The 27265-nt window shown below is 40.0% G+C and overlaps 2 protein-coding genes across 5 annotated transcripts in view; one reads left to right on the top strand and one right to left on the bottom strand.

The window, feature by feature from the left end:
• The window catches only part of elovl1b (ELOVL fatty acid elongase 1b), a 16801-nt gene extending 720 nt beyond the window's left edge, over positions 1 to 16081 (bottom strand). The window contains exons 1-10 of one of the 4 annotated variants that reach the window (XM_053683110.1): positions 15945 to 16081; positions 15521 to 15577; positions 8445 to 8561; positions 4744 to 4843; positions 4193 to 4383; positions 2454 to 2534; positions 2223 to 2279; positions 2024 to 2129; positions 1753 to 1889; positions 1 to 144 (exon numbers count right to left, since the gene is read on the bottom strand). The exon at positions 1 to 144 is cut by the window's left edge and continues 720 nt beyond it. In XM_053683110.1, the coding sequence (XP_053539085.1) occupies positions 1 to 144; positions 1753 to 1889; positions 2024 to 2129; positions 2223 to 2279; positions 2454 to 2534; positions 4193 to 4383; positions 4744 to 4804 (777 nt within the window). In that variant the 5' untranslated portion in view covers positions 4805 to 4843; positions 8445 to 8561; positions 15521 to 15577; positions 15945 to 16081. Of the gene's footprint in view, positions 145 to 1752; positions 1890 to 2023; positions 2130 to 2222; positions 2280 to 2453; positions 2535 to 4192; positions 4384 to 4743; positions 4844 to 6216; positions 6367 to 8444; positions 8562 to 13974; positions 14101 to 15520; positions 15578 to 15944 lie in introns of those variants that run through there. The other 3 variants (XM_017477766.3, XM_053683111.1, XM_053683112.1) reach the window with 3 other exon arrangements.
• A 3214-nt stretch (positions 16082 to 19295) lies between these two features.
• On the top strand, positions 19296 to 26963 carry mob3c (MOB kinase activator 3C). Its single transcript, XM_017477781.3, has 4 exons — positions 19296 to 19615; positions 22165 to 22665; positions 25494 to 25696; positions 25867 to 26963. The coding sequence occupies exons 2-4, from the start codon at positions 22248 to 22250 to the stop codon at positions 25894 to 25896; spliced, it is 651 nt and encodes a 216-aa protein (XP_017333270.1). The 5' UTR covers positions 19296 to 19615; positions 22165 to 22247; the 3' UTR covers positions 25897 to 26963.
• Positions 26964 to 27265: the final 302 nt, after the last annotated feature.

Raw genomic sequence — 27265 nt, 5'->3', positions numbered from 1 at the left:
GGCCTGGTACCAGAAGTTGGAGAACAGGATGAAGAAGAAGGTGCCGTACATCCAGATGAGGTGGAGGATCACAGGCCACTGGTAATCACAGTTGGGCATGAAGTAATACTGGGTAGCGTGAAGGGACACCAGTACAAACTGCACCTGTAAGGACACAGAATATGGGCCAATCAAAATGATGAAAGGAGACGAAGGATCTTTGTTCTTTTAGTTAAGACTCTTCACTTTAGAGTATTTTTGTGCGTACAGTTAAATGAAAGTTATAATCTTTGGACAAAATGAAGAAAATTTATATAAAAGAGATTTGGTCCGTTTCATCCTGCAGATGTTCCTTTATTATTGTTATTATGACAAATAACAGAACGTGTCAGAAGGGCTATGACCAGAAGCCCCTTTGGGTGTCCTCCGAGTTGTAATTTATGGTCTGCCATATTTGGGGATTAAATTTTATTGCCAGATAATCAGTAAAATAGTATTCCTACCTCTCCCAATCAAAAACCACGGGCGACCTTTGCACTAAACCGCACTACGTTCAATTGAAACCGGAATTACATTTTCTAACCGTTTCTTACTGTTGTGCTCCCAATATTGCAGCGATTTCCCGAGCGTTATTCAATTTGCCAACTATACAGCCCATGGAAAGGGTCTTTACGGAGGTAGCGAGTGCCGTCAGCACACTTGCAACAGAACACCGGGTACAGTGTAAAAATCGTGTGTCTTACACAAACACGTTTCGTTCCGTTGACGTCTATTCGTACGCACGCGAATGCTGGAGACCGGAAACGCAAGCTGCATGTAAACAAGTTTCGCGTTGCGCTGCGTTCCTGAGTTCCGGTTCGGTATTACGTGAAGCTGTGTGACCAATAGAAGATCGACACGTCATGGCGTGACCTCATCGGAAAATCCAAGATGGAGGAAGCATAGCGGCGTCGCACCATACCGTTTAATACAACACAGCTTTAAAAATATATTACACACACACACACACATATATATACATATATAAATAAAAAAAAATCACCATCAAAAGAGAATTTGCCCGAATTGCAATGTTGCTGCGTACAAGAACAGATGAATATTTTAACGTTGGCGTGTGATGTCATATCCGGTTGGCGCCCACATCCGCAGCGGTCTCCGAAGAAATTTCGCAAGCTAATGTGATCACCACTTAAGCCACCGGCCCAAACTGGGTTGTGTAGCATGAAATGTCCTGGCTACTGCTATTCACACCATTTACTCATCACAGGAGTGAAAACTTGCAGCAAATGCTCTCTAGTAAATGCTTCGGCCAATCAGAATGCTGCCCAAGGGGCAAGTAGAAACAACCAAGATGGAAGGTAGATGGAAACCTTGCGTGTTAGTCAATATATGTAGCTTTTGCGTAGAATCAGATATTTTATATAATGGAAAGCATTTTGGGACTAAACTGGATGATTACTGGACATATTGTGCGTTTTATTAGAAGGTGACTTCTGTTGTTTAGTAGATATATCTAGCTAGCAGTGTTCGCTTGACGGTGTGCACATAGTGTGAGACACCCTTTTCATACGAGCACAAAAACATCTAGGCAACACTTTCTTAAAAAAACCCAAAACAACCTTAAGCACACACACACACACACACACACACACACACACACTTTCCTTTCGGGTAAGTAGCAAATTCTTTCTTTAATTCCCTTAATTCCCAGCCTCTGCACAGCAAAGTAGAGCCTTAAAGAATGCATTAGTTAGACTCGATGGATAAAATTACCAGCTGGATGGCGGTCATGTATTTCTTCCACCAGAGGTACTTCTGGAAGCGAGGTCCTGCAGCAGAGAGGCCATAGTAGAAGTACATGATCACATGGACCACCGAGTTGACCATGGCATGAAACGAGCCCATTCCACCTGCACAGACATTCAGAAGGTCACATATACTGTTACTACTCTAACCAACCTACTGTTAAGGCCATAGTCACATAGACAAGTCGAAAAAAGAAAAACAAAAAAAAATCTGAACTGCTCCATGCTGAAGCACTCACCAGGAGCAAAGCTGATGCCCCACCACCAGGTCCAGGGCATGAAAGAGTGGTGGAAAATGTGCAGGAATGTAATCTGACTGTGTTTTTTACGTAGCACAAAAAACACCTAAACAAATACGAATGAATTACAAACAAATCCGAACTCGAGACAAACTCAAATAGCACTGATATACGTGTGAGTGTAAAACACAGAGCCTACCGTATCGAAGAGTTCAATGAACTTTGAGAAGAGGAACAACCAGGCCACTCTGACCATCTAAGAAATAAAAAGTTCTTTATTACACCGCATTATATAAACAAGATAAGCTCTTCAATTTCTGCCCTTTTTTTTTACATTTTTTTTTATTTTTTTATTGTAGACAGCTCACACGTCGGGTAAAATTACATCGGGGAGATGACGACGAATGTGATCATAGACACCAGCTCTTACCCGGAGTGCTTGAGGGCTGTCGGAGTAATCGCAAGGGTCACATCTCCACGTATAATCTGTAGCCCATCCTGACATCAAGAACTACACAGCAGAAAATACAAAGGAATTGTCATTGTTTAAAAATAAATAAATAAATAAAAAATTCCATTTTCATCAGGGACGCTCTGATGGGTCGATAATCACGGTCTACGAGTCTAAATTCGGCCGATCTCACGAACCGATGGCAATTTGATGACGTAAAGCATGTGAGGACGTTACGTTACGCTTTAGTGCTGGAATTATTATGGAATCTCAAGAAACAATGAAAAAGTCGGATTCTTAGAGGCCTCTTAAAATGTTCGTTGTAAAACGAATATTTGTTGTGCTTTTTTTAAAAAAAAAAAAAAAAAAAAAAAAAAAAAGATTCTCAATTTAGAACAACAATCTACAACATTACTGTAAATAATGTAACCAAGGCAACATCTGTGGTATTACTTTATCTGGAGGGGTAAGAGTAACGGTTAACAGAAAGCTTACATATCACTTATATAATAAAGCTTGAACGATCGGGATTGGCCGATCGGTAATGGTATAGGAGCATCCCTAATTTTCACGATCCTTATGTTTCAAAAAGGCTGTAAGCAGGGCTGCAGGATGTATCTCACTGGCCTGCAACATGCAAATGAGCATTTCATCATATCACAAGATTTTGCATTGTGTCATGTGAGCATTCTGACCAGGTTGTGGCTCCAGATGTTTCTAAGTGTTATGATCAGTGCTAACAGTGCTGAAAAAAATATTCATTCATCCCTTCCAGAAAATTCTAAAATGTCCCCCTCTTTCCTCCAAAGTTGAGGCATCTCCTCTATCTGTACATGTATGCCAACGCTTCGAAAAATGCCTTTTTGTCTCTTCCTGTTAATGATGCATGCTAGCTAGCATACACTGAAATGAATTTAGTTTTATTAACTGTACGCCAGCTCCAGGGTTCCTCAAGTTTCCTCCCCCCTTCCCAAAAACATGGCGCAGGAGCCATTTGGTGAAGATCAAATGCCCCTAGGTTCGAAGGGGGTGTGTATATGTGCGTGTGTGTGGTGCTCTGCGAAGGACTGGCGTCCCATCTACGGTGTATTCCCGGCCTCATGCCCGGTGTTACAGAGTAAGTAATAGTATGCGGAGTAATAAATGTGCTTATAGAGTAGCGTTATTAAACCCACTTCTTGCTGTATGATAGAGATGGTCGTTTCAACCACTCCAGAACTTTTCATTTTAGCCATCGCACAGTAAAGGAAAAGGGGGAACGCTTTAGTAAGCCTGTAACGGCAGTGTGCAATTGTAAAGCGATCTCATGTTTCGTTTAAAAAAAAAAAAGAAAATAAAATGATTGTAAAGTAATAAAGTATTACATTTTGGAAATAAAAAACACACACTGTGGGTAAATGCGAGGCAACACAAACTGAAATCTTTCCTTTTTATTGACTACAACGTTCATTGAAATTTGCTAAACTAATAATAAACGAATAATAGCCAAATGATTCAAATATGACTAACTACAATCTAATTTCATCAGAAGCCTTAAGCTAAATCTGTTCTAATGTACACTGGCTTTGAAACTACGGCGTTATTCTCATCCAACGGCACAATTAATCAAAAATCTCAAGCCACTTATTAAGCAGTAATTGTACTGTTTAGCAGTATGACTGCAATACGAGTAAAACAGCATCAGTATGTGGATGGAGTGATCCAGCACTTTGTCTCACCTCGAATACAATGAAGATAGACAGAAAAACCAAGCAAAAGTTGTAGAAAATCATAGGCCCTTTCAGCTCGAAGGGTTTGCGGTTGGCCATTAATCGAGGGCCCGCGTACAGTACGAAGAAGAGATAGCCGAGCAGAATCGCCGTCATGTTGACCGGGCTCTCCATCAGCAGGTAGCCCCTCAGCCGTGGGTCTGATATGGGAACACGCCAAACCAGAAAAGACATTTAGACTTTGCTCACATAACAGAACAAATCTGATTTACTTCTTAAAGACGATTTATTTATTTGATTTTTTTTAGCCCCAGTGCCCATGTTGCGAATTTCTTTGTTCGGCCTGTAATCGGATCGGCTCTGTAATTAAATCGGCCTGGGTACGAGTTAGGTAACTAGGCAGCCAGAAACATGGATATGTCGCTGTGGATTGTAGTTTACAAAACGCCGACGCCCAGCGAAGAGTTCGACTGAGCGGCGTAGCGTACGCCACGTCTGCGCAGCTTTCCTGAACCAAGATTTTCAACGGGAAGTCTTTTAATCCGTAACGGCACACATACCTCTCCCCACTAAGAGTTTGTCATACACTTCCAGCATTCGGTCTCGGACTGTCTCCAGCATTTTCACCGACTTCTGTAGTGCCTCGGGCTAGTGCAAAATCTGTGGAGATAAAAACAAACCATGCCGTCGGTCCCATCTTCAGCAGCGGTTCTACAAGTTTGTTCTCACTGTACATAATGCCAATTCTATTCCAAAAACACTTTATAAATAATGCATTATAAATAGACTAAATGACACTAAATGAACCCGGTAATGAAGAGTAAATGATCATCATAACCACTTGCGTGATGTTAGACATGCGACACGCTGAATGGGAGGGTTGGGGAAGAAGGAAGAAACAAAAAAAACAAAAAAAAACCAAAAAAAAAAAGAATGTGCATGAGGTTAACTAGTGACTCGGCTCTCGCCCACATCCCTCCTCCCTGTAGACATCCCTTCCTTTCTTCCTCTCGGCAGACATGGTCTGATGATGACAGGGAGGAGCTACAGACAGAGACGAAGGAGGGAGGTACACAGTTCGCATGTTGAGGGTTGAGGACAAATATGGCATGCCTTTCATACACACACACACAAACCTCAAAGGAATTAACTTACAGGAGGCAATACACTCTCCTTTTCAGGCCTTAAAAACACAATGCAATTAGGGCTGTATGAAAGGTTGTCCTTATCGCATTGGCTGAGTCACTGCCATGTTTTAGGTAAACAGAGGAGGGAAGCAGGTGTGGCTTTAAGGAACGTCCAACATGGAAAGAAATGTGTGTGTCCCAAATATGTACTACAGCAAACAGTCAATGCCAGCAGATGTGTGCTGCACCCTTGTCCACCATTGTAAAGCCACATACCACAACCTCCTACACTACTTCTGGCTCTTGCCTAGCCAAGCATTATGCCTCTCTGTATCGAACTGATAATCTTTGGAGCCAGTCACCATCTGCTTCCATTTTTTGACAAGAGGACATTCATTTTCCACAAGACTGCAGTTTACGTGTACACAAGTGACCCGTAATATAAACGTACAACTAGAATCGCAGCAGAGACCGAACACATGAAAACGTACCTCTTCTGAACATTAACCTCCTCTACAAAAATATTGCGTGTCAGTATTACACAATCGCGTCAAGGTCAAGGTCTACTCATGCCTTTTCCGTTGGCTTTTACGGTTCGTAATGTTATGACCTTGAGGGGCGACGAGATCACGTGCATGCAGGGAAAATCCTGCGTTTCAGAAGCCCGGCGGAAATATAATACTATAATCCCGCGTCTGAGAGATGGGCGAGTTAGTTTGTTGCGCTGTTGTAATAACAGTAATCACATGGCAACTTTGAAATAACCTGAAGGCAGTTTGACTAATTTGTCAGTGTGGCTAAAAGGTTCAGTTTCACTACCAATCATCTTGACTGTTTGGTACGGTGGAGCTCAAAGAAGCATGACATCACATAAGCGCAGCAAGCTTGGTTTGTTCGTGTACTGACTGTGGCTTCCTGGATTCCTTCACCCAAGTGTCATCTGCATTGATGCTGGAATCTCTGACAGGCCCACATGAGTGTTATCACACCTCTGCATGTGTAACAGGCTCGAGATGTAAATCTACCAGGTGGCATTTGTTCGGGTGAACCTCTTTAAGCGTGCCCACTTGAAGTCACCTGTGAAGGATAAGGAATAGTGGCATTCCTCAGTTTTATAAGTAACTTAGTGTCCTGGTTTCACAAGACCATACTGACTTTACGATTCCAGGAAACTCGATTAACCTAATAATGTCAGGCAAACAAAAGAAATCCGCAATATCCACCCGTGTGTAAAGGATATCAGGGGTGTGGATGTTTACTACCTAATGTTGGGCAATATTTATCAGATTTATGACTACCTAAAACGTTCTTAGCTCACGGCTGGTCCCGTCCTAACTGACAGTAAATTTGAGCAAACTTTCAGGAGAACAAAAGATTAGTTCATTAGCAGGTGACTCTAATGAGTGCTGGTTAAGGCGCTGGGTTACAGTTAAGGTTGTTGGTTCAAGCCCAAACACTGCCAGGCTGCCACTGTTCTCTGCTTCACGGCTGCCGGATCATGACCCTGCACTCCGACCCCAACTTCATATCGAGCTGGGACGTGCGAAGAAAACAATGTCACTGTGCTGTTACGTATATATATATATATATATATATATATATATATATGACAAGAAACTTCTGCGTCTTCTAATCACAACGTACATCACTTGCGTGCATGCATACGTGCATCATCTGGCCTGATCTCACACACGCAGCACAATCAGATCCGAAACGCATCGCGAGGTCACAGAAAGAGCCGAGAGTGGGTTACACAAGAGGCAGAGACCTGGGGACATTTCCTCACCACATCAGTTGTGTAATGTACAAACGTTACTGTCTTGTACAGAACAAAGACCAGAATCTTATGTGTGCAGTCATTATATTAACCGAGTGCTCTTGCTGCTTGAGCAGATATTATGACGAGTCTTTAATGGGACGTCAGTGAGGCCAAACCAATAACAACGTGATGTTAACGTTTCACCCACAACACTATATGCAAGATATTTGCAACACTCTTTCAATGATTCGAGGCGCTGCGCAGGCCGTGGAGTCCTTGTAGTACGCTAATGGATGTTAGAAAAGCTTCGGAGATGAGTGGTTGCCACAACTTACCGCCAATCCCACCCGGCAGCTACGCCCACAAAAATGACTGTCCACAGCTTTAGCATCTGGTGATTTAATCCACACTGACACTCCAGGAAGCTGTTACACTTCAAGACACTAGTGTATAAAGAATGACTACATAAACCATCAATATAAAACACACGCACACTTATTTAGTCCTTTAAAGGATTGTTTAATAGGGTGACTCATGTTGAGAGTTCGGTCTCATTCAAGATTGTAAAAAGTGACTGGATGGTTTTGACGACAAAATTTTTTTGTGAACTAAATTGTAAGCACCAGCTAACAACACTAGCGAATGCATAGTAAACATGCTTGGAACCAGTGCCTTGGCCCTTTTAATTCAGCCGGTTTTGAGTTCACCGGCAGGCGTGAAATGACCCTGCCTGAGACAGAGTAACCTCCCTTGCTCGCGTGCCCGTCATGTGATTACAGTCCGTCAGGGCACTCGAAAAGAGAAACTCTCAAAACTATTCAAAAGATCCCTAAACCGGACAAGTCAGAGCACAAACACCTCTCTCAGTGAACTATTTCCTGTCAAATTACTGCTTCAGGTACAAACCAAGGCCGCTAAGTGTGACTGATACAGCTAAAGCCCAAAATACGGGGCGAGGCTGAGAGTAAGTTGCTGTAACAAGCATCCTGTCAATGAATCATGCAGTGGAAAAAAAAAAAGAAAAGAAAAAAAAAAAGGAAGGGGGAGAAAAAGAAAAAAAAAATGGCCGATGGTTTGGAGTTAATGATGAACAGAGGGAGGGGGGGGGTGGATATCCCAGAGAATCGAGGAAACAAGGCAAAACACACAGACCGGCATCTGTTAATGGGGCGTGCCTGTTTTAAAGCCGTGTGATCGTCTTTCTAACAAAAACGCAGCAGGAGCGATAAAAAGTAGTCAGCCTAAACCGACCAGGACTGTTCAGAATACTGTGTTTAAGAAGTTTAAGAACTGAGCTGTAGACCAGGAAAAGTTAGAAGCCGAGAGTCTGTCAGGATTTTCTTGAATATTTGTAAAGTAAAAACGTTCCACTCACCTTAAACTTCAACTTGATCCTCAAAGGCTGCTGCTGCTGAGTGCCGGTGGGCCAAAACTCCTGTTATTACTCACTCGGTTCAGACGTAAAACACGGCCTGAACGGTAACAACGACTGCTTGGAGAGAGAGAGAGAGAGAGAGAGAGAGAGAGAGAGAGAGAGAGAGAGAGAGAGAGAGAGAGAGAGAGAGAGAGAGAGAGAAAGGAGAAGTTGAGAGAGAGCGAGAGAGAGAAAAAAAAAAGTTAGATTCAACAGGGTGACTGGTACTGCTGGCCTCAGAGACTCCTCCCACCCTGACTCACCCAGTGGATGAATAACTGGCTTAGAGAGTGTACGAGAGAGAGAGAGAGAGAGAGAGAGTGTACGAGAGAGAGAGAGAGAGAGAGAGAGAGAGAGAGAGAGAGGCAGGCAACTATGTGTGCATGCACAAGATTAAGTGAGCAGCAGGAAAAGTCCTACTGTGGCAGAGCAGGCTTCTTTGAATGGGAAAGAGAAGAGGCCGGCTAACAACTTGGCCTAGATAGACATTCCCTACTGCCCTAAAAACCGCCCACCTTGGTGTCCTTCCTCTCCTCAGTAAGCTGAGGACCGTGGCCTGACCTGCCGCTTTCACCCCAGCCTGCATCCATAGGATTATTCACCAGCGCAGGGCAAGAAATCAGTAGCCACTCTGTTATCATGAAGAGGCCTATTGTTCTGCACCGGCCGCCCTAAGCAGCAAAGGCAACGCAGAAACACGCCCTTGAACACAAAGCAACATCCAGAGCCACACGCAACTCTCCAAATACACAAAGCTGCCCTCAAAACATCAGACTGTTTCAGGCTTGGGTTAGTTATGTGCTACTAATAAGCCACCCACTACACCAGCATTCATCAAAACATAAGCTTCATAGAAAGCTACGGAGTCTGAATGAGAACAGGAAAATAAAATAGCAAAAGCTACACAAGACATAATCCCAGTAATGTAATGCACTAGAGTGGCCATGACAGTCTTATGACTTTAGCAAATGCAATGTGTACATCTGAAACAGGGAAGTCACCAGCTGACAGTTACTCTGGAACGGCAGCGGTCATGCACACACAAACCAAATGATCTCACTCGATTTAACAAAGGAAAACATTTACATAGAGAACAGAAACATCACTAATGGCTCGTAAGTAAGTCCAACTGAGTAGGTAGGACTCAGAGAAACGTTTAGCTGCGATACAAATGTAAATTCGGTTCTTTTATTCCGGCCTATTTTACATGAGCCTACAGAGCACCGTAGACCGAGAGCACTGTGACCTTTGACGTTATATAGGGGTGACATCACAGCCTGCATAGATGAAGAATAAGGCTAAAGGAATTGTGTTAATGTTGATGTTCCGGCTCTCATTCAAGGGACGATCGGTTCTCCCACACTGGATAGAAAAAGTCTACACACTCCTATTAAAATGGCTTCCAAAACGAAATAGTTTTTGTGATGGAAAAAAAATTCAACCAAGATAAATCATGACCAAACTTTTCCCACCCTCAATGCGGAATTACAACGTGTAAAAATAGTTTTTCACTTAATCAAACATTTTTAAAAAGTTGGTTGCATAAATGTACACACCCTTTTGGAATTGGGGATGTGGCTGTGTTCGGAATGAACCAATCACGTTCAGTCTCGTGTTCAAAAGTAATTACCATACAGCTATCAACCAATGAAATTATTCTGATTAACCAAATAAAGACCAGCTGTTTCTGTACGATTTTCTTGGTTGCATGTGACCACTCAAGCCATGGTCTGCAAAGAGCTGGCAAAGCCTGTGTGGGGTCCCGCTGTCGAAAGGAATCGATCAGGAGAGGGGTACAAAAAAAAAATTCCAAAACATTAGACGTGGTGAAAATGGGGCATCACAGTGACGTTTTCAAGAACAGGACGTCCGTCCGAAATTTTCAAAAAGACAAAAACTTACCAGGGAGGCTGCAAGGAGACCTACAGCAACGTTAAAGGAGCTGCAGGAATATCTCACAGGTACTGATTACTCTCTCTGCATGCATCAACACTCTCGTATTCTTCACATGTCTGGGCTATGGGGTCAGGCGGCTAGACGGAAGCACTTTCTCACAAAAAACATCCAAGCCCAACTAAACCACCCCAAAATCGTGTGGCAAAATGTGTTATGGTCTGATGAGACCTATTCCAAATTCCAAATTCCAGTATAATAATTCCAAAAGGTTTGTTTGGTGCAAAAAAAAAAAAAAAACATCGCTAAAAGAACACCATACCCACAGTGAAGCATGGTGGTGGTAGCTTTAAGGCTGCTTTTCTTTAGACTGAGCTACTGGTTTTATAAAGGTGGAGGGAATCATGAATATCTACAAATCCCAGCTGGTCTAAAAAGACCGAGTGGTGTGATAAAAACAAACGGTGCTTCAACAAAATATTACTTTATGGGTGTACATACTCATACATCTAAGCTATTATAAGTTTTTGTTTCTCTTCCCCCGTCCCCCCAAGACATTTCTAACTGTTTCAATTTGCTTGTATACTTTGCAATTGCACATTAAAGGCAGGAAAAGATTATTTTAGTGTCATTCTTTTACCTCACAAAAAAAAAACCTGCCATCTGAACAGGGGTGTGTGGACTTTTTGTCCAGTTGTCTTACTACTAGAATGAAAAAGGGAACAGCTAACCAAAAACCCTCACAGATGAGGGTATCGGGTGTTCCATTTCCACTGAGGCACGTTTACTTCTATAATACAAACAGATCCGTTTCTCAGACAGCCGAAGCCTGTCAGACCAGTCTCTCTACCCCTAGTGGATAAACAAGTCTTAGAAAGACACAGAATGAGACAGCAGGACAGCGTCTCCCTTCTCTCAATCTCCACCTTACCTACAAGAAAGTGAATCAAGCACGCCTCACTGGAAATCACCAACCCCTTCTTTTTCTCCTCCTCCTGCTCCTCCTTACGCGCAATAAAATGTGAAAAACGTGAACCAGCTTTTGTATTAATGCAGGGGATAAAATAAATAAATAAATAAATAAATAAATATGTCACAAAATTGCTCCTGGAATATTCTGGTTCTTCATCTCACCTTGACAGCTATTGTGCCTTTGTACAAGACGATCCATTGTGGTTCAACACGAGATAACAGTAAGATTAACATGCTTTGTGATATATCAAAACCAAGAGCACTTTCCCACCTGTTAGTCCATAGTGTGAATCAGAAAAACGGACAATTTCATATTTAGTCCACTCCATTTTGATGTGCTTGTCAGACTTTTAATACAGAAAAAAAAAAAAAACCCAAAACAAAACTGAAATTGCTATTGTATCACATCCCAATTCATCCGGTTATCTAATCTTCACATCGAACATCAGAATGAAGAAAAACCACTGGCTGGTTTGAGAATTTCGGAAACACCTGGGGATTTTCACCTACGACAATCTCTAACGTATACAGTGAAAAGCATCTCGGAACACACGAAATATCACATATTGACGCTAATGAGCTACAAACAGCAGAAGACCACACCATATTCACCCCTGGCAATGATGAGCGTTGGCACAGGCTCATCCAAGATCAGAAAAAGGCAAGGTGACGCTTTCCCGTTCTGGTTTTCTGCCGTTGTATTGTAACCCATCAGCCTCAAGGTTGGAAAAGCATTCGGGGATGCTCCCCACAGCTGTATAGAGTGGTTATTCGAGTTACCCGTCAGCTCGAAGCAGTCTGCCCATTCTCCTCTAACCTGCCTGTAGCACTGCAGCTCCTTGGATGTATTTTTTTTTTTTTTTTTTTTGCACCATACTGTATAAAATCTTGAGACTGTTCATGTGAAAATCCCATGAGATCAGCAGTTAACCAATGAGCCATGACCAAAGGCACTGCGATCACATTTTCCCCCATTCTGATGTTTGATGTGAACCTTATCTAAAAGTTCATGAACAAGCAGGGGTACAGGAGTTCCTATGAAAGCGGCCTCTCTTTGGACAGGTAATTTACATATCTGGGGATTTAATCGATAAGACTGCCAGAATGAACTTCTGTACATAACTGTACATGCCCACGAATAGCTGAACACGGATAGTGTAGTGCCGAGTAGCTGTTCATGCTACACGCATCATAAATTTATTAATCATCATAATAGTGTTGGCTTCTGTAGCACAAATGAACAATATAAAAGTTTGCAAAATATGCAAACCACAATTATATAACTCGCTCTGTAGACTTCCTGTGCATCTCAAAGGGTTCCGGACAGGTTTTTTTTAAAATTATTTGTGAGTGTGGCATTGTACCGGCATGAACAATAAACAAAAAAAATTCTCATACATTTTGGATAATTGAATAGCATGCCACATAAAAAGTTCACCGGTTTATATTGTTATTTTACAATGATTATTGTGGTGTACTCATTTTGACACGATCACGCAGCCCTGCGTCGATATTTCCCTTAGATGTTATTTACAGCTTTATAAACGTGAGATGTCTTTCTTGCCGTAATTTGTGTTTTCATTTCTCTTAAAACGTTGGCATTTGTCGACCGGGATATCAACTTGCCTCTCCGGCGTAGCAAAAATAAATAAATATTTATCTGCATACAGAAACCCTGCATATAAAGCTCAAAATAGAAGACTATCACATGTCGCATCACAACAGCAGTGATATCACTTTACTGTGCGGCTAAAGACATTACACGTGCCAGTTGTTTTTTTTTAAAAAGTAAAGAACTTTCCTCATTGCAGTGGGCACTTACAAGCCTGACAGACAGCCGTCTCAACAACACTCAACAAACCGACCGTGAACTTGGACTCGGAAATGTACAGGTACACTCCAATTCCTTTAATTAGGGTTTAAGTATTGATGGAATTTTCCCTAAAGCTACCATGCCTCATGCCATTCATGTTTATAAAGGGAAAGAAAAAAAAAAGTTTCATTCGACTTGTTACAGTTCAGTAAAGATGAAACATTTGAAGGTGAGTGTACGTGATCTGCTAACAGAATTCTTTCTTAATTAAAAAAAAAAAAAAAAAAAAAAAGATCTGATCTTCATTTGATGAGAAACAAAAAGATGATGCTGACTGAGTGTTCAAACGATAAATGGGTAGGTAGCGAGTTGCCGGTGACATGTTCTTAAAACCCCAAAGAGTATTTCTTCAGACTGACATGAGGACATGATCTTCCAACATGCATCTCCTGACTCGGATTAGAATATACAGCTTTAGCCGATATCTAGACTTTCGGGACGGTTTTACATTTGTTTCTATGCACAACACTATTCCGAACGTGTAGCAGGTTAGACACGCGTACCCGGTGTGACCTTGGCCGACACGTCGTAAAGACATGCAAGTTTAACAAAACAGGAAAAACCACGAAAAGTTGGACAACTTGAACATATGTAAAGTCAGGGAAAAACACACACACACACAAAAAAAAAAGGTATTTCTGTCTTGGGGAAAAAGAAAAAAAAAAGAAAGAAGAAAAGCATAAAAGACCCGTACTCATATACTGACATCATTTGTAGTAAATTGCATGCGTGTAATTCTTACAGCTCACTTACGACACGTTCCTAATCCAATGTACAAGGTGCAAGGTATCACTTGTCCAATGTCTGTCAGCTGATGATCTCTAACAAGTTCAGTCATTAAAGATGCAACTGATTGTTTAGCTTTGACGCAGCTAGTACGACTGCCTGTATGACTGCAGGGGAGCAAAGTGCGTCTCCATGGCTCCCGTGTTTAGGGAAGAATCGCCTTCTCCAATCGGATCTAACGACCCGCTTGTCTCACTTTTATGAGCGGCCCTAGTGAAACAGAACCAAACAGTGGCTGTAACAAGATCCTCAAACACAATTTGTGGACGGTCTTAGTCATTCTGCAGCAATTTGCTGAATGAGTCTGGATGAGTCAGGACATCCTTAATCTGCGGTATGATTGGAATTAACTACGAGCAAAGTGTTTAAAACGGGAAAGATTTATGAACAGAACTCAACTGATGATTTCGACTCGCCGACATGAGAGTGCCGAAGACCTGAGAGTGGACACGCGCGAGTGTGTCCGTCTATTTTTAAAAAATTATTCAAAATGCATACCAAGACAGAACGTGATTAGGATCAAATTACACAGCACAAAGACAGAGTTGTCAAACCAGCATTTTTGCCCCTTCCGTGTCGAAAATCCTACATTGAAGGTCTTCAAAAATAGTTAATCTACTGTGTCTATAACGTATTCACCAATTCTGGCAGCAATTTGGATACCTGAGATTATCTTCTCTTATCATCAAGTGGCCCTATTTAGTCATACCGCCAACACAATACGCCCGTAATAAAAAATAATAAATAAATAAATAAATAAAAAATTTTCTTCCTCCATAAAACCCATTTTCAGATTACTCAACGAATATCAACGCTTACCAACGTCCTTCGACGTCGTCTAAAAGAACCTGAAACAAAGGCACACTTCGCAGCACGTGAACACGACTGTCTCATTCGTTAGTCTACAGTCCGTATATACACGTGTGGTCGGGATTGCTTAACGGGTGGTTAGTTAACGGTCATCTTCATCGCAACACCAACAATACATTGTTTATCTTGAGGAGGAAATGAAGCGTCAGGACCCGAATGAACTCCTGAAGTCTTGTCGAGTTGGGTGTAGTTGTTATTGTTGTTGGTGGGTTTTTTTCCCCCCCAGAGACCTGTATTTCTGGAGCTCATACGTTTATTTATTTAAAGCTCAGGTAGCATGTGCATTACACCCCACTCTGTCCCGTCCCGTCCCATCCTATATACACACACTCACCACTGGTCGTGATTATTAGCCAGTACTATCCAACTGTAAACACAAACAAACAGTCTCACGCATTAAATTTCACTTGAATATTAATTTGAAATATATATTTAAAAAAAAAATAATAATAAATTATAATAATGTTCATACCAACACTACACTGATATACTTTCATTGTATTCAAGATACATTTTCAAACAAGACAGATAAAATACCAAATGTACTGTTTTTACTTTCAGTATTTGACACCTCATGGCTATTAAAGATATAGAAAGGATCTTTCTAGATGACAGTAAATATATATATTATACACTGACTCACCTGTACGTGGTCCACTTCCAGACACCGAACACCAACCGAGCGAGTCAGGCGAAACACCTGGAAGAGTGACGAGCAGAGCAACGGGCTAAGTGACAGGTCCGACCAGCCAATCAGCGCCTTGCATGGGCGTGGCTAACGACAAGCTCAGCTTCATTCAATGTCACGTTTCCGTGTTCAAGTCATGTGTGATGCAACGACTTCTCTACCGTCTAGCGTCCAAACTACACACCTAAAAGCGCAACAGCGACTCCCACGAGTTACGTTAGAAACATATAAGACACACAACATCACTTTTCACTCTCTACCTCTCCCTCTCCTCTAGTCTCAAACTAAACACGACGCAAAACACAAACAGATTTTGTCGCCCATAACATCCCATAATAGTCTGTGTTCCTTACATCTGCGCACCAGTGGATAAATTTACCTGCTGGAGGTCCCTGAGGATGAAACGCCGTTTCAGTCGTAAAATGTGACGCAACTCATCCACCCTAGTTACAGGAAAAGTGGGCGGTAAGAGTCGAAAAGGTGGCGACAGCTCACGGGGTTGTGTCTCCATCCGCACACTACCGCAAAAAGTAGTGTGTGTACATGCGTAAAAGTAGCACGCGGTCTCTCTCTCTCGCTCTAAAAAAAAAATATATATATATATACATTTTTTTTTTAAAAAACATACCACATAGTCTACGAAATAATACATTTATAGTGCAATATCTTGATAGTTAGGAATGAACCAAAAAGGACCCCATGCTGACGAGCCAATCAGGTTGCAGTGGCGTTTGTTACGTCATTAATTTCGTTGTAATTTAATCTGGGATGAAACATTAGATGGGAACACCTATTTTGTTTTGTCTTGTTTTGTATTGAAAAAGTTTTGTGGGGGAGTCTCTTGTGGACACTGTTTAAATAATAATAATAATAATAATAATAATAATAATAATAATAATAATAATAATAAATAATGCTGATACAGAAAACCCATGTTGATCATTCATTTTAATTACAAATTATAAGTGTAAACTTATATAGCCCTATATATAATGTATTGAGGAGCTTTTACAAGTTCACACAGGGCTCAATCAATGGATCACCAGCTGTTCAGCAAATAACAACATAGGATGAACGGTTCTGAAGCTCTGAATGACAGGCTTGATCATCAGAGATGATAAGAACAGCGTAAAACTGTGTCAGATGAATAGACGGATTAGCTCGGCTTGTTAACAGTTTGATAGAACGTGTGTTGATCACTGTATTGTGTCATTTATATTGTACTTACAGCATTGTGTTAATGCACAGGATATAACCCTTCTCATTAAAGAGGGCGATCCGGGAAGTCTTGTCCCTCTAGTATCTGTTTTTCTTTGTTTGTTTGTTTATTTATTTATTTAATGGTTCGTGCGAGAGAAAGGCTTTCATTCGTTTATTGTTTACATGCATTGGAAATGTTAAAACAACTGAATTTCAAGCGCTTGTTTTGAAGACTATAAATCGTCCACCTGCAACCCATCCCTGGCTGCCAGCTGTGCTTCAGGAAAGCAGAGAATAAGGGTTCATATTCAATATTTAAATGTACTTATTTGGCTGAGACATTCATGCAAAGCGAATAATAAGTGAGCCAGGATCCAAATGATCAGCCGAGGGTTAAGGGCCTTGGTCATGGACCCAGCCATGGCAGCTTGGCAGTTTATGGGATCTAAAGTTAGTAGATTAGCCACTATGCCACTACTGTGATATCTGCGACATGGCACATGCAGTCATACTATTTTGGATTATTTTATATTAATTTCCATTAATATTCAGTCACAAATGGAAATCCCTGTGTCTCCATTAATTTCATAGCATTGTTTATTGGCAGATGTGATGATTCTCTATCCAGCTTTTCCTGTTCTGACTTACCAATATCCAGTTCATTTACAAAGTAGGTTTAAGGTCAAACGGAAACATTACATAGCACGACTCAGCTAATTTGAGGGTTTGGCTAGTTTCACTTCCTGTCATGTAATAATCCTGTAAGATCTGTTACTTGGTAGAACTAACAAAACAACATAGATTAGAGTGAAAGTATGTGTAGGGTATATGAATTATTATTATCCTTTTTTTTCTTTAATGTTTTTTTTTCTTAATTTTTGACAGTTTACCTTTTCTATGTTTACCAAAATGCATGTGACAAGCAGTTTGCTGTAATGAACACATTTGCTTTCATTCGTACGTAATGTCTCCATCTGTTGGATACAAATGGTTTGTTCTTTTCATTTACAGCAAGTAAAGAGACATTCACGCTGATCCTTTGAAGATGCATAAGTTTTGCTTTTTTTTTTTTTAATGTAATACATTTTTTAAAATACATTTATTATTATTATTTTCAGAAAAGACATACCATAATGGCAAGCAAATTAATTTAATTACAACACCTTATAATTGAAACTTTGAAATTTGAGCTCCAGAAACACTTGGAGGCAGCAGGTGCCGTCGTCACAGAGAAAACAATAGGCAATGCGCTCCACTGCTCACGCTCACCACACAGGACTCCATTACTAAAGGAAAGGCATGTCAAAACTCGTTTAAAGTTTGCTACAACTCGTTTGGACAAGCCTATGAAATACTGGGAGAGCAAACTTGAATTTTTTGGCTGTCGTACTACACACCATGTTTGGAGAAAAAATGGTACTGCACATCACCCTAAAAACACTATACCAACAGTGAAGTGTGGAGGTGAAGCATCATGGTGTGGGGCTGTTTTTCATCGCATGGTACTGGCAGACTTCATATAATTGAAGGAACGATGAATGGAGCCCTTTACCGGGAGATTCTTGAGAAGAATCTGCTGCCATCCAGCAGGATGATGAAGATGAGACGTGAGTGGACTTCCAGCAGGACAACGATACAAAACATACAGCAAAGGAAACTCAATTGGTTTCAGAGAAAAAAATCAAGGTGTTAGAATGGCCCAGTCAATCACCTGACTCGAATCCAATTGAACAAGATTTAAAGACAATATGTTTAGAAGAATGGACCAAAATCACACCTGAGTACTGCGACACATTAATTTCTTCATGCAGGAAGCGTGTTGAAGCCGTCATTACTAACAAAGGCTTCTCCACTGAGTATTAAATACGTTTCAGTTAGCGTATTCAATACTTTTTTCCCGTGTCATTCCTCTTTATTACACATAACTTCATTTACGGAGTTTAATGTTTGGATTTCTTTATATGTGTGGATTTCTTGAGTTAATAACAAAGTCTGGTGAAAATTTCATGTGAATAGCCTCGCTGGAAATATATTTACTGAAAAAAACAAATGTTGACGTATTCAATACTTATTTCCCTCGCAGTATGGGCTCAACCACAAGGTCCAACCTGCAATAAAATTTATGCAACATTTCTAGTTTTTCTACTACCACATTCAACATTTACTGTTGTTCAAAAAATAATCTGTTATTTTTCTAAAGCATATAATGACATATTCAGTAAAAGAATAGAAACAGAACTGACTCATACATTTAATGTATAGTTGTAGACTTGCTCTAAGTTAGATATCCTCTTAACACAGTCAGATGTCAGGGTGTGTGTGTGTGTGTGTGTGTGTGTGATTTTCACATGACATGCCTCACTGAGCCCAAGTGGGCAGTTTTCAATGAGTAGTGGTTGTGGGCAGAGCTGAGGACAAATGAGGAGGGAATAAAGTTACAGAAGTTGCTGCTCCTCCCACAGCCAAGAAGATCCTCCTTTATAGCTCCAAGCTGCTTCTACTGTAAGTGCATATGCACACGCGCGCACACACACACATACACACACACACACACACACACACACACACACACACACACATACACACAGAGTCAGGCAGTAGGGGCTGTCTGACAAAATCAGGATATGACATCATTCACAGGAAGAAAAGCCAAACAACTTTTCTCTCTGCTTATCGAGTCTTATTTGTTTTCAGACTGCTCAGGTTTTCTGATGAGTTACTGAGACCAAACTCTTTAGACAGCGGTGCAATCCGTGTCCTCTGGCTGCGAACTGGAGGCAGAGATTTTCTCCTGAGCTTTCCCATAGTTCCCCACAGCATTCCAAGCATTCAGGACGGGACTTGAGCCAGGTACTGTAGGGAAGATCCTTCTTTTCCCCTTCTCTTTTCATACCTACACGTTATCTCAATGAAACTAACCAAATTCTTTGCTTTTTTGCACTTTATGAGTTGTTTTTGCAGTTTGTTCTCTTGTATTTATAACCCTGTAGTCCATTAGACTCTATAAGCCTTGCTGGAATATGTACAGACATATGAGTTCCTGAGAATGTGTAGAATATGGTTCACTCCCCCACAGACCCACACGGTATAAAATACAGATGTGCACGTAAAGGATTTTTCATAAATATAGTAGTGTTTTTACATAGACATCACATGTTCATCTATTTAAGTTTATGACTGAATTCGGTGTGTATTGGTATATCAGAATGTGAGTAAGATATACAGTAAGATAAAAAAAAAAAAAAAATCTGCAACGGTTATATGGTTCAGATTACACTCTAGCCTTGTCAATGGTGTAGCGAAAAAGTTATTTTCCACAGCAATTCTTCAGCCAAATGGACTGTTGTGCATTTTTTTTTTTTTATAACATTTCACCATATAATCAAGTATAACCAAATGATAAAGGTCTCTTTATAGAGGGCTGTTTATGACTTTCGAGTAAATTTGTTTCAAGAATGAGATTTTTAAGCTGTGATTATGGAAATATGTTTAGATTGATTCTTTAGCTTGCAGTAAAATACTGTGCTTCTGGAAGCAGAACGAGAGCCAAACATTTAATTCCAGTCATTTTGGTTCTCCACATATGTATGGCTACAGCATAAATCTCCCTGTGAAAGTCAGTGGCATGCTCACCATTGTGCCAAATGGGAAGGTTAATTCCAGGTCTCAATTGAATGCGCTCAGTTGATACAGCTGTGTATAGAGACTACAGAAAGCCAGAAGCCTGAGCGAGCCACAAGGCTGGTTCGTTATCATATACAGTCAGACCGCATTGAAAAAAAGGAAGTGATGAAAAAAAAATGATGGTCGCACGATGTCACACGTTAATCTAAAACATCAAAATGATTTTCACACCAGTAAATATAACTGAAATGTGTCAGCAGCAGGTAGACTTAAAATATATATATTTACTTGTGTTCAGCCACAGCAATTAATATAAAAACAATATGGCATCATATGACCAACAGCATCATGTGTGGGAATGCTTAGCATATGTTGTGTTCTGTTTAACATCAGCCTTTCCAAAAAAAAATGATTTCAATTTGACTGTTATAACCTCTATTAGATTATAGTAGATTCACACAGCACTAGATAGCACTAGTAGATTCACTCAGAGACTTTTCATTCGACCTGGGTGTAATTATTCCCCACTTGGAGGTAGCTCATGTCTTATTGTCTTCATTTGAGAGAATTTCGAACAAGTGTGATAAAATAGTCAGCTTTCTTACGTAGGCCAAACTTGTTATTCATGCACAACATTGTTCTATCTCAGCTACATTTGTTCATTTACTTTTAACTGTATATAATGATTGCGTTTTGAATTTGGAATCATTGAGTCAGTGGACAAGAAAAGAAAAGAAAAGGGGAAAAAAAAAAGCTCTATAAAATGTTTCTGGGCTGGCGCGAGATACCCAGACAATCCTGTAACCGTCATTCAGTCAGCGCTGTTTCAGGTTTGTCGGGAAACGAATGCATGCTTCATATACCAGATCAGATACGATAAACGCCATCATGCACCTAACTTTAGTCATAAAAGAAGTCTGATTTCAAAGTGGCAGGCAAATTCAGGCAGCCAATCACGTGAGAGAGAATGTTACAAAGCATGTAAGAGTGACCGAACCAAATCTGGGTCGGAGAATCAATATGATATTAGAAGGAAAATGGATTAGAAGGAAAATGTTCTCTAATTTAACGTTTGCTTGATGGGGTACCTTGTGTGATTACTCCCCTGTGAATTTGTTAAAACTAGTGCACCTATAGCCCGTTAGTGACCAGTAGGGTGTATATTTATTGTTCTGTGTTTTATCGGTATGTGCTAAGCCTAATGATTTGACATGAAAACAAAATATGCAGATTAGATCATACAAACTTTGGAAGTGACCAAAAGGGATCGTTTTGACCTCTACACTGTATTTTAGCTAGCTACACAACAGAGTTCGTGGGCTATCCAACAGAGCAGAGCATTGTGAGATTATAGGGCAACCGTGAGGATGTGCTTTTTCATGTGGTTATTAGTAACTGTGATAGACACACCAATGTGAACAAGACAAATTTTATTCTCATCATGCTTAATCTGGAAGCAGATAATTCTATCGCCAGAATCAAGAATACTTGGGCATAGTACCATAGTACATACTATGCTAGTACACCATTTGTGTCAATGTTACTTAGACATACCAGCGCTCTGAATTCTGTAGTGAAGAAGGCCACGGCACAACCCACGTTACAAAATCTCTTTTTTCAAGTCGCTTGCAATAGCATCTTTCTACCAGAAATCTGAAATCCTTAAACGTTTATTCTGTCAAATATCACTTAATTGTAAACGCTTGAAAATGCTAAGAAAATATCCAAAATGACAGAATGCTCATTTTTATTAATATTTTTATTCTTTTTACAAGCATCACCAGTTGATGAAACAGGAGACTTCATCTATCCTGACGTTTCTGCTGGAGATTCTTCTATTTGCACAAGCTGTAGAAGCATGGCTCTCTGCCTTGGTCAAGTGTTCAGCAAAGACAAGACGTTCAGGCCTCGGAAGCGCTTCGAGCCTGGCACGCAGAGGTTCGAGCTGTATAAGAGAGCCCAGGCATCACTGAAGTCAGGCTTGGACCTCAGGAAGGTGGTTCAGCTGCCTGATGGAGAGAACATTAATGATTGGATTGCTGTGCATGTGGTAGATTTCTTTAACCGCATCAACCTGATCTATGGAACAGTTAGCGAATTCTGCACAGAGAGAAGCTGCCCTGTCATGTCTGGAGGCCCTCGCTATGAGTACAGATGGCAGGATGGAGACCATTACAAGAAGCCCACCAAACTCCCAGCCCTCCAGTATATGAACCTGCTGATGGACTGGATTGAATCGCTCATCAACAATGAGAATATCTTCCCTACACGCATAGGTGTGTCCGCAATTATTCTATTCAATTCAATACAATTGCATTTGTGCTTTTAACAAGGGACATTGTCCAACTTTACAGAAGTATATACATACAGATATTAATTTGAAATGTATAAATTTATTCCTAATGAGCACGCCAGAGGCGACGGTGGGAAGGTAAAACTCCCTGAGATGATATGAGAAACCAGACACAAAAGGGAACCCATCCTCCTCTGGGTGACACCGGATAGCGCAATTATAAATAAAGCCCTTCTATAACTGTGTACTACATGGTCAACAAGTGCAAATGTGTAATCAGGAAATTCATAAGCAGGTGACTCGAGTGCAGAACTGTTCATGGATTGCAACTGCAGTCCTAAAGCCATCGTAGCAAAACAGTTGCATATCAGGTGCAGTTCACAGCCATCTTCATGGTTTTAAAATGGTAACATCCTCAGTAATCTCATTCATCTTAAAGGCTGTCCATGTCTTTTGCATGCATTGTATACAACAATGGAAATTCAGCATTGTGCTTAAAGCGCACCTATTACGGTTTTGAAACGTGCCTAATTTTGTTTTAAAGGGCTCATACAATAGATTTATATGCCTCCAAGATCAAAAAACACTTTAACATGCTCATAATTTAAACTTTCCCCCAGTGTCACAAACGACTCGTTAAATGATTCGTTCTAAACTCCTCTTTTCAGAGAGCATACTCTGCTTTGATTGGCCAGGTGTCTTAGTCTGTTGTGATTGGTCTACCGCTGTCAATGAGCAGCCAATGAAGACCAGAAGCGGGGCTTTTTGTTACAAACCTACATAGATTAGCACAGGAAGTAAGTCTGGAATCATTAACGAGTCGTTTCAGCTGTTCAGAATCGGTTCCTTCTTTTAGGACTCGATAACTCTGTTTGTCGCACACTTTGATTTTTGAAACTTTGCAGACTTTTTACATTCACCAACAGCTCTATAACACACTACATGAAAGGTAAGATCTGAAAAACCATAATAGGTGCACATTAACTGTAGTTATGTGCACTTGAGAATCTGTTTTTATTATAGTAGGTAATTTATAGTAGTCAATTCCCTCTCAGTAAGAAAGAAGGGACGTACAAACATTGGCGCCTCCTCTTTATAATCAAACTTGCAACAAATGTTAATCTTCATAAAGTCCTCATTCACAGCTCCATACATTTAATATTCGGTTGAAATACTAGCTGCCTTTTTGGACTGATCAGTGGTTTTAAAAATGTTGCTGTTTGACAGATACAAGCCAATGTCCCACTGATTGATTTGAGTTTCTAGATGCTGCACAATTGTGGGGAAGCACAATATTATTATTTATAATGGTCAAATGATCAACTGCAACAATCGCTAATAGAGGCACATTAGTGTAGGAATCACAATGCCCCAATGCTCGCTCTATGAAAATATTCATTGGAGGTGGAGAACTGGACATGACAGGTAATGACAGGGTTGGCAGGGTCATGGTTTTTACACCAAATTGGAATAGTTGAAAAATACTCTTCAGCTGCTAAGATTTTGTTTCACAGCAAATAACTGGAATTAAATCTGCAAATCTTTCAAAATGTTTCAAATGTCTGCGAACAAATGTACAGCATAAGTACAGACAGTTTCTATTGTAAGACGTATTGCAAATTTTAATCGTTTGATTGTAATAGTTTGATTATAATATCAGAAATACGGGTGCACAATGCTGACCTTTTTCCCATGCAAATGCTGAGAAAAAGAAGAAAACGGTCTGCCTTTACCAATTCATGAATTTTTTTGGGCTAGTTTTAGGTATTTTCTGTGGATTTTGGGATGTAGTTAGGTTGGAAATTTAGCTGAAACCTAGCAACCTCGGTTAATGATATTAGCGCTTACGTGTGGGCCTCGCAGATGGGAAACACTCCGGCTGTAACAAACACAGTTGAAAAAATGTACATGTAACACTGCTCAAAACAAGCTGCTAGACTATGTTCTTGAAATCAACTGCTTATTATGAGGTTATAAGGTTGAATTTCTCAAAATTGAGAGTCTCGACTTAATTTTGTTTGAGACTGTCGTTTAATTAATGTTGTCTTGCCCCACCAATACTATATGGTGACATGCTACTACTGGCTACAAATGTTTTTAATTTAACAGTGAAGATTATGACCATTTGGGGGATATGGTGTCTTAGTGGTTAGCACGTTTGCCTCGCATCTTCAGGCTTGGGGGTTTAATTCCTGCCCTGTCCTCTGTCCTGTGTGCCTGTGCTTCGGGGATTTCCTTCTTTGGGGGTTTCCACATACTCACTGTGAGTGATAGTGCCCCTTGATGTATCGCCACCCTGTTCAGGGTGTCCCCTGCCTTGTACCTTGTCCCCTGGGATAGGCTACAGGCTTCCTCCGACCCTCTGTAGTATAAGCGGTACAAAAAATGGATGGATGGATGCATGGATTATGACCGTTTATAAATATTACTTATTTCTATAACATATATGACTTAAAAATGACAGATCCTGGTGTGTTAGTTCATGTAGGCCAACTGGGTAGTGTTTCAGTGGAGTGGAATCACAAGTATGTATGCAGTTATGTTTATAAATATATAAATAAACACTCATTTCAAATCTGATGACTGCAATACACTCCAAAAAATACCTTGTTTTTATACATTTTGTGTTTAAATACAAGTCAAAGTACATTTACAAATCACTCGTCTTTGGTTTTATTAGCATTTTCCGTACTGTCCCAACTTTATTTGGAATTAGGGTTGTATACTGCATACCCTCGGGCCAACCCTTATTGACATTTAATCAAGAATATGACCTTACTCCAGGTTTGAAAGATTTTTTCTCCTTTTCAGGGGTTCCTTTTCCGAAGAACTTCCAGCAGGTCTGTAAAAAGATTCTAAGTCGGCTCTTCCGTGTGTTTGTGCACGTTTACATCCACCACTTTGACAGTGTCTGCAACATGGGAGCTGAGGCTCATGTCAACACCTGCTACAAACACTATTACTACTTCATCTCTGAGTTTAGTCTCATTGAACACTCCGAACTAGAGCCACTGGTGAGAAGGATATGTTTTAACACATTTTAAGCAATTACAGATCTTTTACAGTACAGGCAGCGGAGGAGACCGCTGTCTGGTGGGTGGAGATGTTTGACATCGGTTGGATATTAGACTAAATACATCAAAATTCCATACAAAGAAAATTCATGTGTTTTCTTTTCCAACAGAGAGCCATGACAGAGCGAATCTGTAACTGAAGCAGGTGGACAGTGAAGTAACACCTAAAGGCAGACTGCCGATGTTCAAACACCAATGGTCCAAGCATCTCGTATTCTTAAATCTTCATTTTTAATATATTTGACCTAAGGTTCGCCTTGTTGTATTAGGATATTATCCTACTAAATGAGCCTAAGTAGAGCTGTAGCCGACTTGATATTCCAAAAAAATGTGGGGTTTTTTTAATGGTTAAAATATGCTATATGAGCCAATATCCTATTTTTTTTTTTTTTTTTTACACATCAGACTGCAAAAGAACCTTAAAATATATAGGATCATAAAATAGTTGCCATTTTCTCTCACTTTTATACACTGTTTAAAACTACAAAATGTCAGCCAGTGTCTGAAAACTTTTATACACTCTATATGTGAAAGCTAAATGAAGTTTTTATGCAGCATGTTTACATATCTAACATTTGAAATCTGACTCGGAAATACTCAGTGTTATCATGTTTGCCCCTGAGGAGTATACTGGCTTATCCTTTGTGCTTCTGAAACTGTGCTGGGGCATGTTAAACGCCCGGGCAGCTTGAAACATGACATTCTTGTTGAGTCTAATGCAAATACCACTGCCAATGTGGTATTTAACTATATATATATATATATATAAAACTGTGCCATTTCTCTTGCTTGTATCATAGATTTTATGTGAATGTGTACTGCTCTTGTATTATTTTATTTATACATCATTTTACATATAAATTAAATCATTATCCTAAGAATTTATTTTAAAAAAAACAAAAACACAAACAAACACCTGAACAACCAAGCAAACTGTTTGCTTAATCTTTCTGTTATTAGTCTCAAAGTTATTGCATCTTTAATAATACAGCAGCATGCACATGAAGTCCTATCACTCATTTATATCATAATTTATTTTCTGGCTATTAGACGTTTACAGTTCACTGTAAATATAAAGAGAGCATGCAAGTGTCAAACAAATACAAACAGACATGTAAAGGAAGACAGGTGATGAACTGAAATTTATGGCCCCCTGGTGTCCAAAAGTTGTGTATATTTCCTGTGTATAAAGTATTTCAGAAACATCTTGCATGAGTCATTCTTATTTGTGCTTTCTGATAAGTAAATAGTTTTATTATTATTATTATTATTATTATTATTATTATTATTATTATTATTATTATTATTATATGTTCAGTATAAAATAACTATTTTATATTGGGTAATATAAGGACCTTAACATTAAACTGAGTTTGACAATACTTTTCTTTAATACCTACAAAGACCAAGAAGATTACGTTTAAAAAAAAATAATAAAGTCAAATCAACAGAATCCATTCAGTACCATTTAATTTGCAATGATTAAAAACGTAATCAACATGACCATAC

Source organism: Ictalurus punctatus, chromosome 10 (genome assembly GCF_001660625.3).
Source record: "Ictalurus punctatus breed USDA103 chromosome 10, Coco_2.0, whole genome shotgun sequence".
Classification (NCBI taxonomy): domain Eukaryota; kingdom Metazoa; phylum Chordata; class Actinopteri; order Siluriformes; family Ictaluridae; genus Ictalurus; species Ictalurus punctatus.
This window is presented reverse-complemented; position numbering and strand designations above follow the sequence as displayed.

Coding starts and splice junctions, on each gene's coding strand:
- mob3c (XM_017477781.3), top strand. CDS start 22,248: ATGGCTCTCTGCCTTGGTCAAGTGTTCAGCAAAGACAAGACGTTCAGG. Junction 22,666..25,493: donor TATCTTCCCTACACGCATAG/GTGTGTCCGCAA, acceptor TCTCCTTTTCAG/GGGTTCCTTTTCCGAAGAAC. Junction 25,697..25,866: donor ACTCCGAACTAGAGCCACTG/GTGAGAAGGATA, acceptor CTTTTCCAACAG/AGAGCCATGACAGAGCGAAT.